At 43.5% G+C, this 13,907-nt stretch overlaps 1 protein-coding gene across 1 annotated transcript in view; it reads left to right on the forward strand.

Annotated features, from left to right (window-relative positions):
* Positions 1-6,447: 6,447 nt before the first annotated feature.
* The window catches only part of LOC141069092 (NADPH oxidase organizer 1-like), a 65,229-nt gene continuing 57,769 nt past the window's right edge, over positions 6,448-13,907 (forward strand). Inside the window, exons 1-2 of the mRNA XM_073558408.1 lie at positions 6,448-6,610; positions 7,329-7,409. Coding sequence (XP_073414509.1) covers positions 6,542-6,610; positions 7,329-7,409 — 150 coding nt within the window. The 5' untranslated portion in view covers positions 6,448-6,541. The remainder of the gene's footprint in view (positions 6,611-7,328; positions 7,410-13,907) is intronic.

Below are 13,907 nucleotides of genomic sequence, written 5' to 3' on the forward strand. Positions count from 1 at the left end.
CATGACTGGACGCAATATGATGGTATTGTGGTACTAGCAGGTACGCAGGATGCAGTAACGAGTCGCAAGTCGGTTTGGGTGTTTTTATAATAACGTTTATAGGCCTAGAGGGGACTTCCCTCAATCTCAGCCTGTTCAACCAAAGGGGGTAACAAGGGTTGCCCTCGCAGGGGCTCAATACAATTCACACAAACAGTGGAGAACACGACTACGTCCAGCGAGAGCCGGTCACTATAGGGCCGCGGTATGGCCAACTACGGGTCCTGAACTATATAGTCAACTTAGCCGTCCTGACGTCCCTCGGCGTTCTGGACGGTGGTTCTTCGGCGGAGCAGGCGCTGGGCCCAGCTGCTGAAGAGATGGCATAGTCTTTGAGCGTTCCGCCGCTCCTGTGGCGCTGGGGCACCTCCGGCCCCGGAGGAGTCCTTGGATGAGCAGGCCGCAGCCCCTGGATGGGGCAAGCGGCAGCGAAGCAGGGTGGCAGGTGACAGGCCACCTGTGCAGTTAACCGCTGCGACGGGGACTCCGCGGTGAGCAAAGGCTCGGCCCTTGCCGCAGACCGGAGTGAGACAGTGGTGGTTGCCGAAGGCACTGGACTTGCCGCAGCCACTGGTGAGAGCAGGGCGGCTGCGGGTGGCAGGGAACCGCAGCCGCGGGCTGAGGTGAAGCGACAGTGGCCGCGGGCTGAGCTGAGGCGGCAGTGGCTGCGGGCTGGTGCGGGGCAGCAAGTCCCGGATGGTCGTCTTGGCGCCGTCCCTCTGAAGTCCTCTTTGAGCGTCTTCCCTGGCACTGGTAAGTCGCTCTAGCTTTCAGTCGTTCCCACGGTCTCCTGCTGCCTCTGTCCCGGTCTGCTGATTCATCGTCACGGGTGCTCCCCGTCCCTTTTATACTGGCCCCTCCCCCAGCCCATCTGTCTGTCACAACGGTCCGTCCCCGAACTCTGTCCCCTGGGAATAGTTTCCCCCAGAACCTAGATGACGGCTCCCTTGGTTCCGGCCCGGACACTCGACCGGGGCCGTTCCTCCCACAGTATTGCAAATCGAACTGCTCATCTCTATCCGGCACCTATAAAGTCCAATTCAAACAAACTTTGTATCCCAAAATTATAGTGCAAAGACTCTCCGGCTACAGCTGAATAAATTTGCTTTAAGCTGCTAAGGAAATCCATATAAAAATATATATATATTTGTGATTTTAGCGATCGATGCTTCATTGCACATGAACATGAAAAACCAGTTTATCTGAATTAGTGGCTGGTAGGAAGAACCTTTTCAATGCAGAATTCTTCCATGAGATTTGCATACAGTCATTATCAGCGTCACAGTACCCCATGGCAGAGCTGTAATGAGGCAGAGGAGCAGTTGTGTTTGTGTCCATCACTTGGGGATGATGTATGTGGCAGATATTCTGCCTGAATGAGAGACGTATTGACAAAACACCAAGTCGATCTGGGCTCGTTTGAAGGTCCATGCTGATCGAAGACTGATCGCTGCCTTTGCAGGACAATGAGCAATAATGAGCATTCTTCAGTTATTCGGTTGATTATTTAATAAGATCACCTGAAGACCTAACAGGTTTTTACAGCTATAGAATTGTGCCCTAGTACTTATGCTTGGTTGACGCAAACCACCATATGGTGTACAGTAGAAATAACTGTGCCATACAGTATGACACCCAAGAAGAATCAACGACTTTAAAATGTGGTGCTAGCGAAGGATATTATCAATATCGTGGAAGAACAAATAATTTTGGAGAAAATCAAGCCAGATATGTCACTTGAAGTGAGGATCACCAAGCTATGACTTTCCTACTTTGGACACATCATACCAAGAGAGCAATCACTGGAGAAGGACATCATAGTCGGAAGAATAGAAGGAACAAGGCGAAGAGGAAGACCAGCGACCCGATGGCTTTATACCATCAAGATAATGGAGGAGAAGACCCTGGGGGACCTATCTAGGATTGCATAAGATTGTTCTTCCTATGGAACTTTCACCCATCAAGTCAACATGGCTTAAGATAGAGCCGAAGGCCGTTAAAAAAAATGTTGACAAAGTCAGTGGTAAGCAGAGAAACCTGTTGACCTCATTGTGAAAGTCTGATATGGACCACCCCAATGGGTCTTGGATGCCATTAAAAAAAAACCTCTGGATCCCCTGATCTTTAGGGCTCTCTTTCCAGCCCATGTTTAACTGCTTAGATGCTGTGTTCACCATGGAATCTACTGGGTTAAGTTGATCAGATCTAGCTCCAATCGCAACAGTTATCGACAGGTGTCAACTGTGTAAAACAGCTGGTACCTGCTGGGTATGATGCATGAGATGACTCCATCCAAATCCTCCAGCTAAGTGTCAGGAGAATTGGGCAGATGCCGGGTCTCACTCCTCTTATGGGTCACATAGCATTTGAGGTATGTCACGGGACAAGATTAAACAGTTGTCTAAATATCAATACCACACTTGGCTGCCACCACCGTCCACTGAAAAAATAATATATCGCACAGTGCCAAAGAAAATATCACCACATAATGTGGCCTATAACCTGCAGTAACCACCGATCGACCAAACCGCTGCACGACCAGCTCTACCCTCGCCTACTGTATTATCACCCGTCCCTTGAAGATTGTGAGCCCTCGCGGGCAGGGTCCTCTCTCCTCCTGTACCAGTTATGACTTGTATTGTTTAAGATTATTGTACTTGTTTTTATTATGTATACCCCTCCTCACATGTAAAGCGCCATGGAATAAATGGTGCTATAACAATAATAATAATAATAATAATAATAATAATAATAATAATAATGTGCAAATGACAGCTACATACATTTCCCAAATAACAGCTTTGCCTGTACAGTAATAATGACAGGGCAATGTAGTGGCTTAATAATGCTGAATACAATTATTATTAATAGTGCCAGACCACTGGCTAATGCAGGTTTCACCCCCCACACACACACATACACACACACTGCTTACAGTGGTGCTTGAAAGCTTGTGTCATAGCAGCTCCCGCAGGTGTAACGTGAAGGGGGCACATACTTTTCCCCATATTGCGTATAAGAAGTCATTGAAGTGCACCCAGGAACAGGTTTTAATCAATGCCTCAAGAGATTCAAGCTATTACCTCAGGTCGCCATCACACACTGGTCGTCATTTATTAAAAATTAGTTAAAGGAAAAGCTGTCCATTTTACCCATAGCAACCAATCACAGCGCAGCTTTCATTTGTTATAGTGTTTTTGAAAAATGAAAGCTGCACTACAATTGGCTTCTGTAGGCAGCAAAAACAGTGGGGCAAATGTAATAAAACTGACAAAAAGGAAAACTGGTTTCTTTTTAAGTGTCTTGTGCGACAACGATGTCCAGGGCTGCCACTAGGTATTTCGGGGCCCCATACTTGGCAACATTTTCGGGGCCCCCTTGAGACTCCACCCAGGCTCCACCCGAGCCCCGCCTCTACCCCTCGAACTGTCCACAGTCCCACCGCTCTCTCTTGGAAAAACTCCACTTCTCACCAATCACACATTAACAGTTACCATCACCAGATCACACATATAGCAGGCAGCTTTTGTTTTGGCCAAAAGATTTTTTAAGCCGCCACCACAATACGGTTGACACTTTTGGCCGAGCTCTACTCTACTGTAACCTATTAAACATTTGTTAAAATATCCAATTTAGGTATATTTTTATTTATTTTTCAATTTTTAAAATGACCAATAATATCACATACAAGGGACAAATACCACCGCACCATGTCCAGACCACATATTACCACCACAGTGACCGAATAATATCACATACAAGGGACAAATACCACCGCACCATGTCCAGACCACATATTACCACCACAGTGACCGAATAATATCACATACAAAGAACAAATACCACCGCACCATGACCAGACCACATATTACCACCACAGTGACCGAATAATATCACATACAAAGAACAAATACCACCGCACCATGACCAGACCACATATTACCACCACAGTGACCGAATAATATCACATACAAGGGACAAATACCACCGCACCATGTCCAGACCACATATTACCACCACAGTGACCGAATAATATCACATACAAAGAACAAATACCACCGCACCATGACCAGACCACATATTACCACCACATAGTGACCTATAATACCACATACAAGGAACAAATACCGCCACACCATAACCAGACCACATATTACCACCACAGTGACTGAATAATATCACATACAAGGAACAAATACCACCGCACCATGACCAGACCACATATTACCACCACAGTGACCGAATAATATCACATACAAGGAACAAATACCGCCACACCATGACCAGACACAATATTACCACCACATAGTTACCTATAATACCACATACAAGGAACAAATACCACCACACCATGTCTAGAACACATATTACCATCACAGTGACCGTATAATATCACATGCAAGGAACATATACCACCGCACCATGACCAGACCACATATTGCCACCACAAAGTGACCAAATAATAGCACATACAAGGGGCAAATACTGCAACACCATGTCCAGACCACACATTTCCACCACATAGTGACTGAATACTACAATACTGATCAGTAATAAAAAAAATCCACAATACTATCACCATAAGTACCATTATACACACGAGATCTGTACTTAGTATGTAGTGTCTGTGTACAGGTAATACAGTGATCAATGACATTATACACAGGCACTCTGTAAATAATGTATGGGTAATACAGTGATCACTGGTGACATTATACACAGGACCTCTGTATATAGTATACATTGTATAGTGTCAGTGTATAGGTAACACACTGACTCACCAGTGACGTCTCTAGGTGAAGTCCTTCATCTTCACTTTTCATCTTTCATCCAGCACAGACCACCATCACTTCTTCCAGCCAGGGCTCATCTCTGCAGGAAATAACTCAGTTATCTAGAGCTCCACTTGCAGAATACATTACTTATTTTTTCCCAACTTCTACATTACACCACATGAACAAAAAAAGGCAAAAGAGTATCACTCTACACAGTAACAGGACCGCCACCCCTATTTAAAACAGTATACTCAAAAAATAAAATAAATACATCACTGCAGTAATAATATCCCTTAATTAGCCCCTATGGTAATAATATCCCCCATCCTGACCCCCATGTGTCTCATGTCTGGCTTCAGCCATATGTTGTCCCATTCTGCCCTCATGAGTATCCATTCTTCCCCCGTATGATCTACCCATCCTGCCCCGTCTGTCTCCATCGTATCCATCCTGCCCCATCTGTCTCCATCCTGCCCCATCTGTCTCCATCCTGCCCCATGATCCTGCCCCATTTGTTTCCAACCCTGCCCCATCTGTCTCTAACCCTGCCCCATCTGTCTCCAACCCTGCCACCCGTGTCTCCAACCCTGCCCCCCGTGTCTCCAATTATGCCCCTTGTATCTCCAATCATGCTCCCGTGTCTCCAATCATGCCCTGTCTCCATCCTGCCCACAATACAGCCCCGTCTCCATCCTGCCCAGTCACCATCCTGCCCCGTCTCCATCCTGCCCCATCTCCATCCTGCCCCTGTCTCCATCCTGCCCCGTCTCCACCCTTCCCCGTTTTCATCCTGCCGGGCCCGACTTGTCACTTTCAATACTAATTTGAAAAATCAAAACACCTTTCTCCTTACCTTGCCGCGCTCCAGTGGCGAGTGATCTTCACCCCAACAAAGCGCGCACTCACTGGCGACTGACAATGACGTCAGACGCCGGTGACATGCGCGCTGACGTCAGCTGCCAGTCTCCGATTGGCTGGCAGCTTTAACTATTGCCTGCGGGTCCGCACGGCAATAGAGTAACTGAATCTGCTTCCTTTATGGAAATGTGAAACCGCTCTTCAAGAGGAGCGGGATATTGGGCTGAACATCTCCCATTGCTTTACTCATTTGGATTTCTTCATCCATTATGATACAGGTTGAAATAACAGGAAAAAAGGGAAGGGAAAAAGGTCAGCTCACCCAATCTTCAATTTGTGTCCATAGCTTCCAAGCGGATGGAGCCGCTTGAATCACGGCGTCGTCGAAGCAAACCACGAGGAAAGAGAATCTCCAGTGCTGGATTAATAATAAAATACAAAAATTTATTGAAAAAAATTATTTTTTAATGAATAAGACCCGCTGAGGTTGAAACGCGTTAGTTATACCACCTTGGATACCATCTACTATCATGTCCGTTTATTGATTTTTCATATATGTATTTTGAAGTACAGTCTTCATTTTTTAAAAAAGAAATTTCTCAATAAATTTTTGTATTTTAATATTAATCCAGTGCTGGAGATTCTCTTACCTTGCGGTTTATTATGATACACGTGTCGTCTTTTACTATGTGTTTGATAAGGGTGAGATATTTGCACTGGCACTGGTGAAGAAAGATCAAAAGACAAAAGGGACGGTGCCTTTTGGATTCATGCAATTTCGGTTTTCACGGGAGACCAGCCTTCCACCCCCTCCTTTGTAGTCTATGAATTCCAGGGTTGCAGAGGTAAAAAGCTCAGTGTCTCTGTAGATGAGAAACATGAGCCGGTATCCAGTAGAAGCCAAGGCTGTAGGACTGGTGCAGCATGAGAAACAGAAGGTAAGCTTCCATCGCTGATAGTTCTGTCTGCTCCCATAATATTTCCCCTTGTTCAGATAAACCCCTGTAACTTGTCTACAATGGACAATCCCTTTGGGTCCTCCTATGATTCGTTGATAATGGGGAATCCCATTAATTGGACCCAGAGTTATGCTGTGGGGAACCCCAGTAGCAGGTATTTCATTTTTCTGCAGTGCCCCCACAGTATAAATGTAGTAATACACAGTTCTGCACAATGCCCCGATGCGTTGGATCCTCAAGAACACAGATGAAAATTATAGGTAAAGCCTCCTTCAGGCGTAAAAAAAAAATATATATATATCTTCTATAAAAATATGGACCCTTGTTCATTGGTGTTTTAAATCCAAAGTCCGATTTTACCATCAGTCTTTCATCAATGATTTTCCGGTATAAAAAAAATAATTATAAAGCTTCTCCTATACATTACACGTTAATCACGGATATTGTACACTCATGCATGTGCTGTAATTTTCACGGCCCCATAGACGTGTATGGGTAATTTTGATCCTTGATTTGGGTCAAAAATGTACATATCTCTTTTTTTTTTTTTTTTCACATACATGCTCTGCAAAAAAAGCACAGACAGCTCTATAGACTATAATGTGTATAGATATTTAACCATGGAAAAGAAAATTGAGGTCTGATTGGGGCCTAAAGTTTTATGTTGTCATTTATGCAATTTTTTGTGTTCTTGCAGCTCTTCATGTTCTCCATCCTCTGGTCGGACGCAAATAATATTCTCATATACAGGACGTATAATGTCTTCAAGCAGCTTTCAGTAAGTTCTTTTAATTTTAATTTAGTTCTGTACAGGAGACTCAAACATATGAGTGAAGTTATAGATAGGAAAATATAAAACCAGCTATAAATCCTCCAATAATGACAACTATGGAAGCCCCATAATAAATACAGAGCCCCCATAATAACAGCCACAGTGCCCCATAATAATAAATACACAGTCCAATAATAACAGCCACAGTGCCCCATAATAATAAGTACACAGTCCCATAATAACAGCCACGGTGCCCCATAATAATAAATACACAGTCCAATAATAACAGCCACAGTGCCCCATAATAATAAGTGCAGAGTCCATAATAACAGCCACAGTGCCCCATAACAATAAGTACACAGTCCCATAATAACAGCCACAGTGCCCCATAATAATAAGTACAGAGTCCATAATAACAGCCACAGTGCCCCATAACAATAAGTGCACAGTCCCATAATAACAGCCACAGTGCCCCATAATAATAAAAACACAGTCCCATAATAACAGCCACAGTGCCCCATAATAATAAGTACAGAGTCCATAATAACAGCCACAGTGCCCCATAACAATAAGTACACAGTCCCATAATAACAGCCACAGTGCCCCATAATAATAAGTACAGAGTCCATAATAACAGCCACAGTGCCCCATAACAATAAGTGCACAGTCCCATAATAACAGCCACAGTGCCCCATAATAATAAAAACACAGTCCCATAATAACAGCCACAGTGCCCCATAATAATAAGTACAGAGTCCATAATAACAGCCACAGTGCCCCATAACAATAAGTACACAGTCCCATAATAACAGCCACGGTGCCCCATAATAATAAGTGCAGAGTCCATAATAACAGCCACAGTGCCCCATAACAATAAGTACACAGTCCCATAATAACAGCCACAGTGCCCCATAATAATAAGTACAGAGTCCCATAATAACAGCCACGGTGCCCCATAATAATAAGTACAGAATCCCATGATAACAGCCACAGTACCCCATAATAAAAAGTACAGAGTCCCATAATAACAGCCACGGTGCCCCATAATAATAAATACACAGTCCCATAATAACAGCCACAGTGCCCCATAATAATAAGTACACTGTCCCTAATAACAGCCACAGTGCCCCATAATAATAAATACACAGTCCATAATAACAGTCACGGTGCCCCATAATAATAAGTACACAGACCATAATAACAGCCACAGTGCCCCATAATAATAAGTACACAGTCCCATAATAACAGCCACGGTGCCCCATAATAATAAATACACAGTCCCATAATAACAGCCACAGTGCCCCATAATAATAAGTACAGAGTCCATAATAACAGCCACGGTGCCCCATAATAAAAAGTACACAGTCCCATAATAACAGCCACGGTGCCCCATAATAATAAATACACAGTCCCATAATAACAGCCACAGTGCCCCATAATAATAAATACACAGTCCATAATAACAGTCACGGTGCCCCATAATAATAAGTACACAGTCCCATAATAACAGCCACAGTACCCCATAATAATAAGTAACAGAGTCCCATAATAACAGCCACAGTGCCCCATAATAATAAGTACAGAGTAGCATAATAACAGCCACGGTGCCCCATAATAATAAGTACAGAGTCCCATAATAACAGCCACGGTGCCCCATAATAATAAGTACACAGTCCATAATAACAGCCACGGTGCCTCATAATAATAAGTACACAGTCCCATAATAACAGCCACAGTACCCCATAATAATAAGTACAGAGTCCCATAATAAAAGCCACGGTGCCCCATAATAATAAATACACAGTCCATAATAAGAGCCACAGTGCCCCATAATAATAAGTACACAGTCCATAATAACAGCCACGGTGCCCCATAATAATAAGTACACAGTCCATAATAACAGCCACAGTGCCCCATAATAATAAGTACACAGTCCATAATAACAGCCACGGTGCCCCATAATAACAGGTACAGAGTCCCATAATAACAGCCACGGTGCCCCATAATAATAAGTACACAGTCCATAATAACAGCCACAGTGCCCCATAATAATAAGTACACAGTCCATAATAACAGCCACAGTGCCCCATAATAATAAGTACACAGTCCATAATAACAGCCACAGTGCCCCATAATAATAAGTGCACAGTCCATAATAACAGCCACGGTGCCCCATAGTAATAAGTACACTGTCCTGTTGTGAGTTCATTTTCCCCTTCACTACTGAGGCCCGAGGAACTCCCTCTTTTGGTAAAGAAAGGTAGTGAGCCTGATTATCAAACACCTGAGTCTGATGATGAGGACTGGCTGAGTGGAGTTACTGACTGGATATAAGGCTGCTGACGCCCTTCTGCCCTGCGGGTGATTTCTCTGTGGGATCCTTGGAGACCAGTCTGAATTCCTGCTCTTCTAAAGCTAAGTTTTCTGCTCGGCTTTTTGCATTCGTGCTTTGACTTTGTTTTGCTTTGTTTTTCTGGATTTCTGCCATTCCCTGCTGGGGTGTGCTGAATTCCTTTAGCTCTGTCTTCTGAAAATACCTGAGTGCTGATTTAGTTTTTGAAGCCTAGCTGCTTCAGGGTCTTTTTCATATCAGCTTGTTGGCTTATGTCTTTGATAGGGTTTTGGCAGATTGCAGACAGCAACCTTCCTTTCCTGTTCTGTTTAGTTAGCTTGGGCCCCGTCTTTGCTCAGTCTATCTTTCTATCTGTGTGAGTGTTTTTTCATCTTGCTTCACCGTCATTATATGTTGGGGGCTGACTTTTACTTTGGGGTCTGCTCTGGGGCAGTTTAGATTTCCTTTTCTGTCTTTAGGCTATTTAGCGCTCCGGCTGTGATCGAGGGGTCTAGGGCATCGTAGGAACCCCCCACGGCTACTTCTAGTTGTGTTGATAGGTTCAGGGGTCTGCAATCTGATAGTTGCCAACTTCTCTGGTTTTCTGGACGTAGCTCCTATTTTTGTGTCTGCCTCCTACGGTGACTCAATCATAACACTGTCCCTAATAACAGCCACGGTGCCCCATAATAAGTACAGAGTCCTATAATAACAGCCACGGTGCCCCATAATAATAAGTACATAGTCCATAATAACGGCCACAGTGCCTCATAATAATAAGTACACAGTCCCATAATAACAGCCACGGTGCCTCATAATAATAAGTACACAGTCCATAATAACAGCCACAGTGCCCCATAATAATAGGTACAGAGTCCCATAATAACAGCCACGGTGCCCCATAATAATAAACACACAGTCCCATAATAAGAGCCACGGTGCCCCATGATAAGTACAGAGTCCTACAATAACAGCCACGGTGCCCCATAATAATCAGTACACAGTCCATAATAACAGCCACAGTGCCCCATAATAATAAGTACACAGTCCATAATAACAGCCACGGTGCCCCATAATAATATGTACACAGTCCATAATAACAGCCACAGTGCCCCATAATAATAAGTACACAGTCCATAATAACAGCCACGGTGCCCCATAATAATAAGTACACAGTCCATAATAACAGCCACGGTGCCCCATAATAATAAGTACACAGTCCATAATAACAGCCACGGTGCCCCATAATAAGTACACAGACCATAATAACAGCCACAGTGCCCCATAACAATAAGTACACAGTCCATAATAACAGCCACAGTGCCCCATAACAATAAGTGCACAGTCCCATAATAACAGCCACAGTGCCCCATAATAATAAAAACACAGTCCCATAATAACAGCCACAGTGCCCCATAATAATAAGTACAGAGTCCATAATAACAGCCACAGTGCCCCATAACAATAAGTACACAGTCCCATAATAACAGCCACAGTGCCCCATAATAATAAGTACAGAGTCCATAATAACAGCCACAGTGCCCCATAACAATAAGTGCACAGTCCCATAATAACAGCCACAGTGCCCCATAATAATAAAAACACAGTCCCATAATAACAGCCACAGTGCCCCATAATAATAAGTACAGAGTCCATAATAACAGCCACAGTGCCCCATAACAATAAGTACACAGTCCTATAATAACAGCCACGGTGCCCCATAATAATAAGTGCAGAGTCCATAATAACAGCCACAGTGCCCCATAACAATAAGTACACAGTCCCATAATAACAGCCACAGTGCCCCATAATAATAAGTACAGAGTCCCATAATAACAGCCACGGTGCCCCATAATAATAAGTACAGAATCCCATGATAACAGCCACAGTACCCCATAATAATAAGTACAGAGTCCCATAATAACAGCCACGGTGCCCCATAATAATAAATACACAGTCCCATAATAACAGCCACAGTGCCCCATAATAATAAGTACACTGTCCCTAATAACAGCCACAGTGCCCCATAATAATAAATACACAGTCCATAATAACAGTCACGGTGCCCCATAATAATAAGTACACAGACCATAATAACAGCCACAGTGCCCCATAATAATAAGTACACAGTCCCATAATAACAGCCACGGTGCCCCATAATAATAAATACACAGTCCCATAATAACAGCCACAGTGCCCCATAATAATAAGTACAGAGTCCATAATAACAGCCACGGTGCCCCATAATAAAAAGTACACAGTCCCATAATAACAGCCACGGTGCCCCATAATAATAAATACACAGTCCCATAATAACAGCCACAGTGCCCCATAATAATAAGTACACAGTCCATAATAACAGTCACGGTGCCCCATAATAATAAGTACACAGTCCCATAATAACAGCCACAGTACCCCATAATAATAAGTAACAGAGTCCCATAATAACAGCCACAGTGCCCCATAATAATAAGTACAGAGTAGCATAATAACAGCCACGGTGCCCCATAATAATAAGTACAGAGTCCCATAATAACAGCCACGGTGCCCCATAATAATAAGTACACAGTCCATAATAACAGCCACGGTGCCTCATAATAATAAGTACACAGTCCCATAATAACAGCCACAGTACCCCATAATAATAAGTACAGAGTCCCATAATAAAAGCCACGGTGCCCCATAATAATAAATACACAGTCCATAATAAGAGCCACAGTGCCCCATAATAATAAGTACACAGTCCATAATAACAGCCACGGTGCCCCATAATAATAAGTACACAGTCCATAATAACAGCCACAGTGCCCCATAATAATAAGTACACAGTCCATAATAACAGCCACGGTGCCCCATAATAACAGGTACAGAGTCCCATAATAACAGCCACGGTGCCCCATAATAATAAGTACACAGTCCATAATAACAGCCACAGTGCCCCATAATAATAAGTACACAGTCCATAATAACAGCCACAGTGCCCCATAATAAGTACAGAGTCCATAATAACAGCCACGGTGCCCCATAATAAAAAGTACACAGTCCCATAATAACAGCCACGGTGCCCCATAATAATAAATACACAGTCCCATAATAACAGCCACAGTGCCCCATAATAATAAGTACACAGTCCATAATAACAGTCACGGTGCCCCATAATAATAAGTACACAGTCCCATAATAACAGCCACAGTACCCCATAATAATAAGTAACAGAGTCCCATAATAACAGCCACAGTGCCCCATAATAATAAGTACAGAGTAGCATAATAACAGCCACGGTGCCCCATAATAATAAGTACAGAGTCCCATAATAACAGCCACGGTGCCCCATAATAATAAGTACACAGTCCATAATAACAGCCACGGTGCCTCATAATAATAAGTACACAGTCCCATAATAACAGCCACAGTACCCCATAATAATAAGTACAGAGTCCCATAATAAAAGCCACGGTGCCCCATAATAATAAATACACAGTCCATAATAAGAGCCACAGTGCCCCATAATAATAAGTACACAGTCCATAATAACAGCCACGGTGCCCCATAATAATAAGTACACAGTCCATAATAACAGCCACAGTGCCCCATAATAATAAGTACACAGTCCATAATAACAGCCACGGTGCCCCATAATAACAGGTACAGAGTCCCATAATAACAGCCACGGTGCCCCATAATAATAAGTACACAGTCCATAATAACAGCCACAGTGCCCCATAATAATAAGTACACAGTCCATAATAACAGCCACAGTGCCCCATAATAAGTACACAGTCCATAATAACAGCCACAGTGCCCCATAATAATAAGTGCACAGTCCATAATAACAGCCACGGTGCCCCATAGTAATAAGTACACTGTCCTGTTGTGAGTTCATTTTCCCCTTCACTACTGAGGCCCGAGGAACTCCGTCTTTTGGTAAAGAAAGGTAGTGAGCCTGATTATCAAACACCTGAGTCTGATGATGATGACTGGCTGAGTGGAGTTACTGACTGGATATAAGGCTGCTGACGCCCTTCTGCCCTGCGGGTGATTTCTCTGTGGGATCCTTGGAGACCAGTCTGAATTCCTGCTCTTCTAAAGCTAAGTTTTCTGCTCGGCTTTTTGCATTCGTGCTTTGACTTTGTTTTGCTTTGTTTTTCTGGATTTCTGCCATTCCCTGCTGG

Source organism: Dendrobates tinctorius, unplaced genomic scaffold (assembly GCF_039654945.1).
Source record: "Dendrobates tinctorius isolate UK_male_01 unplaced genomic scaffold, ASM3965494v1 ptg000257l, whole genome shotgun sequence".
Classification (NCBI taxonomy): domain Eukaryota; kingdom Metazoa; phylum Chordata; class Amphibia; order Anura; family Dendrobatidae; genus Dendrobates; species Dendrobates tinctorius.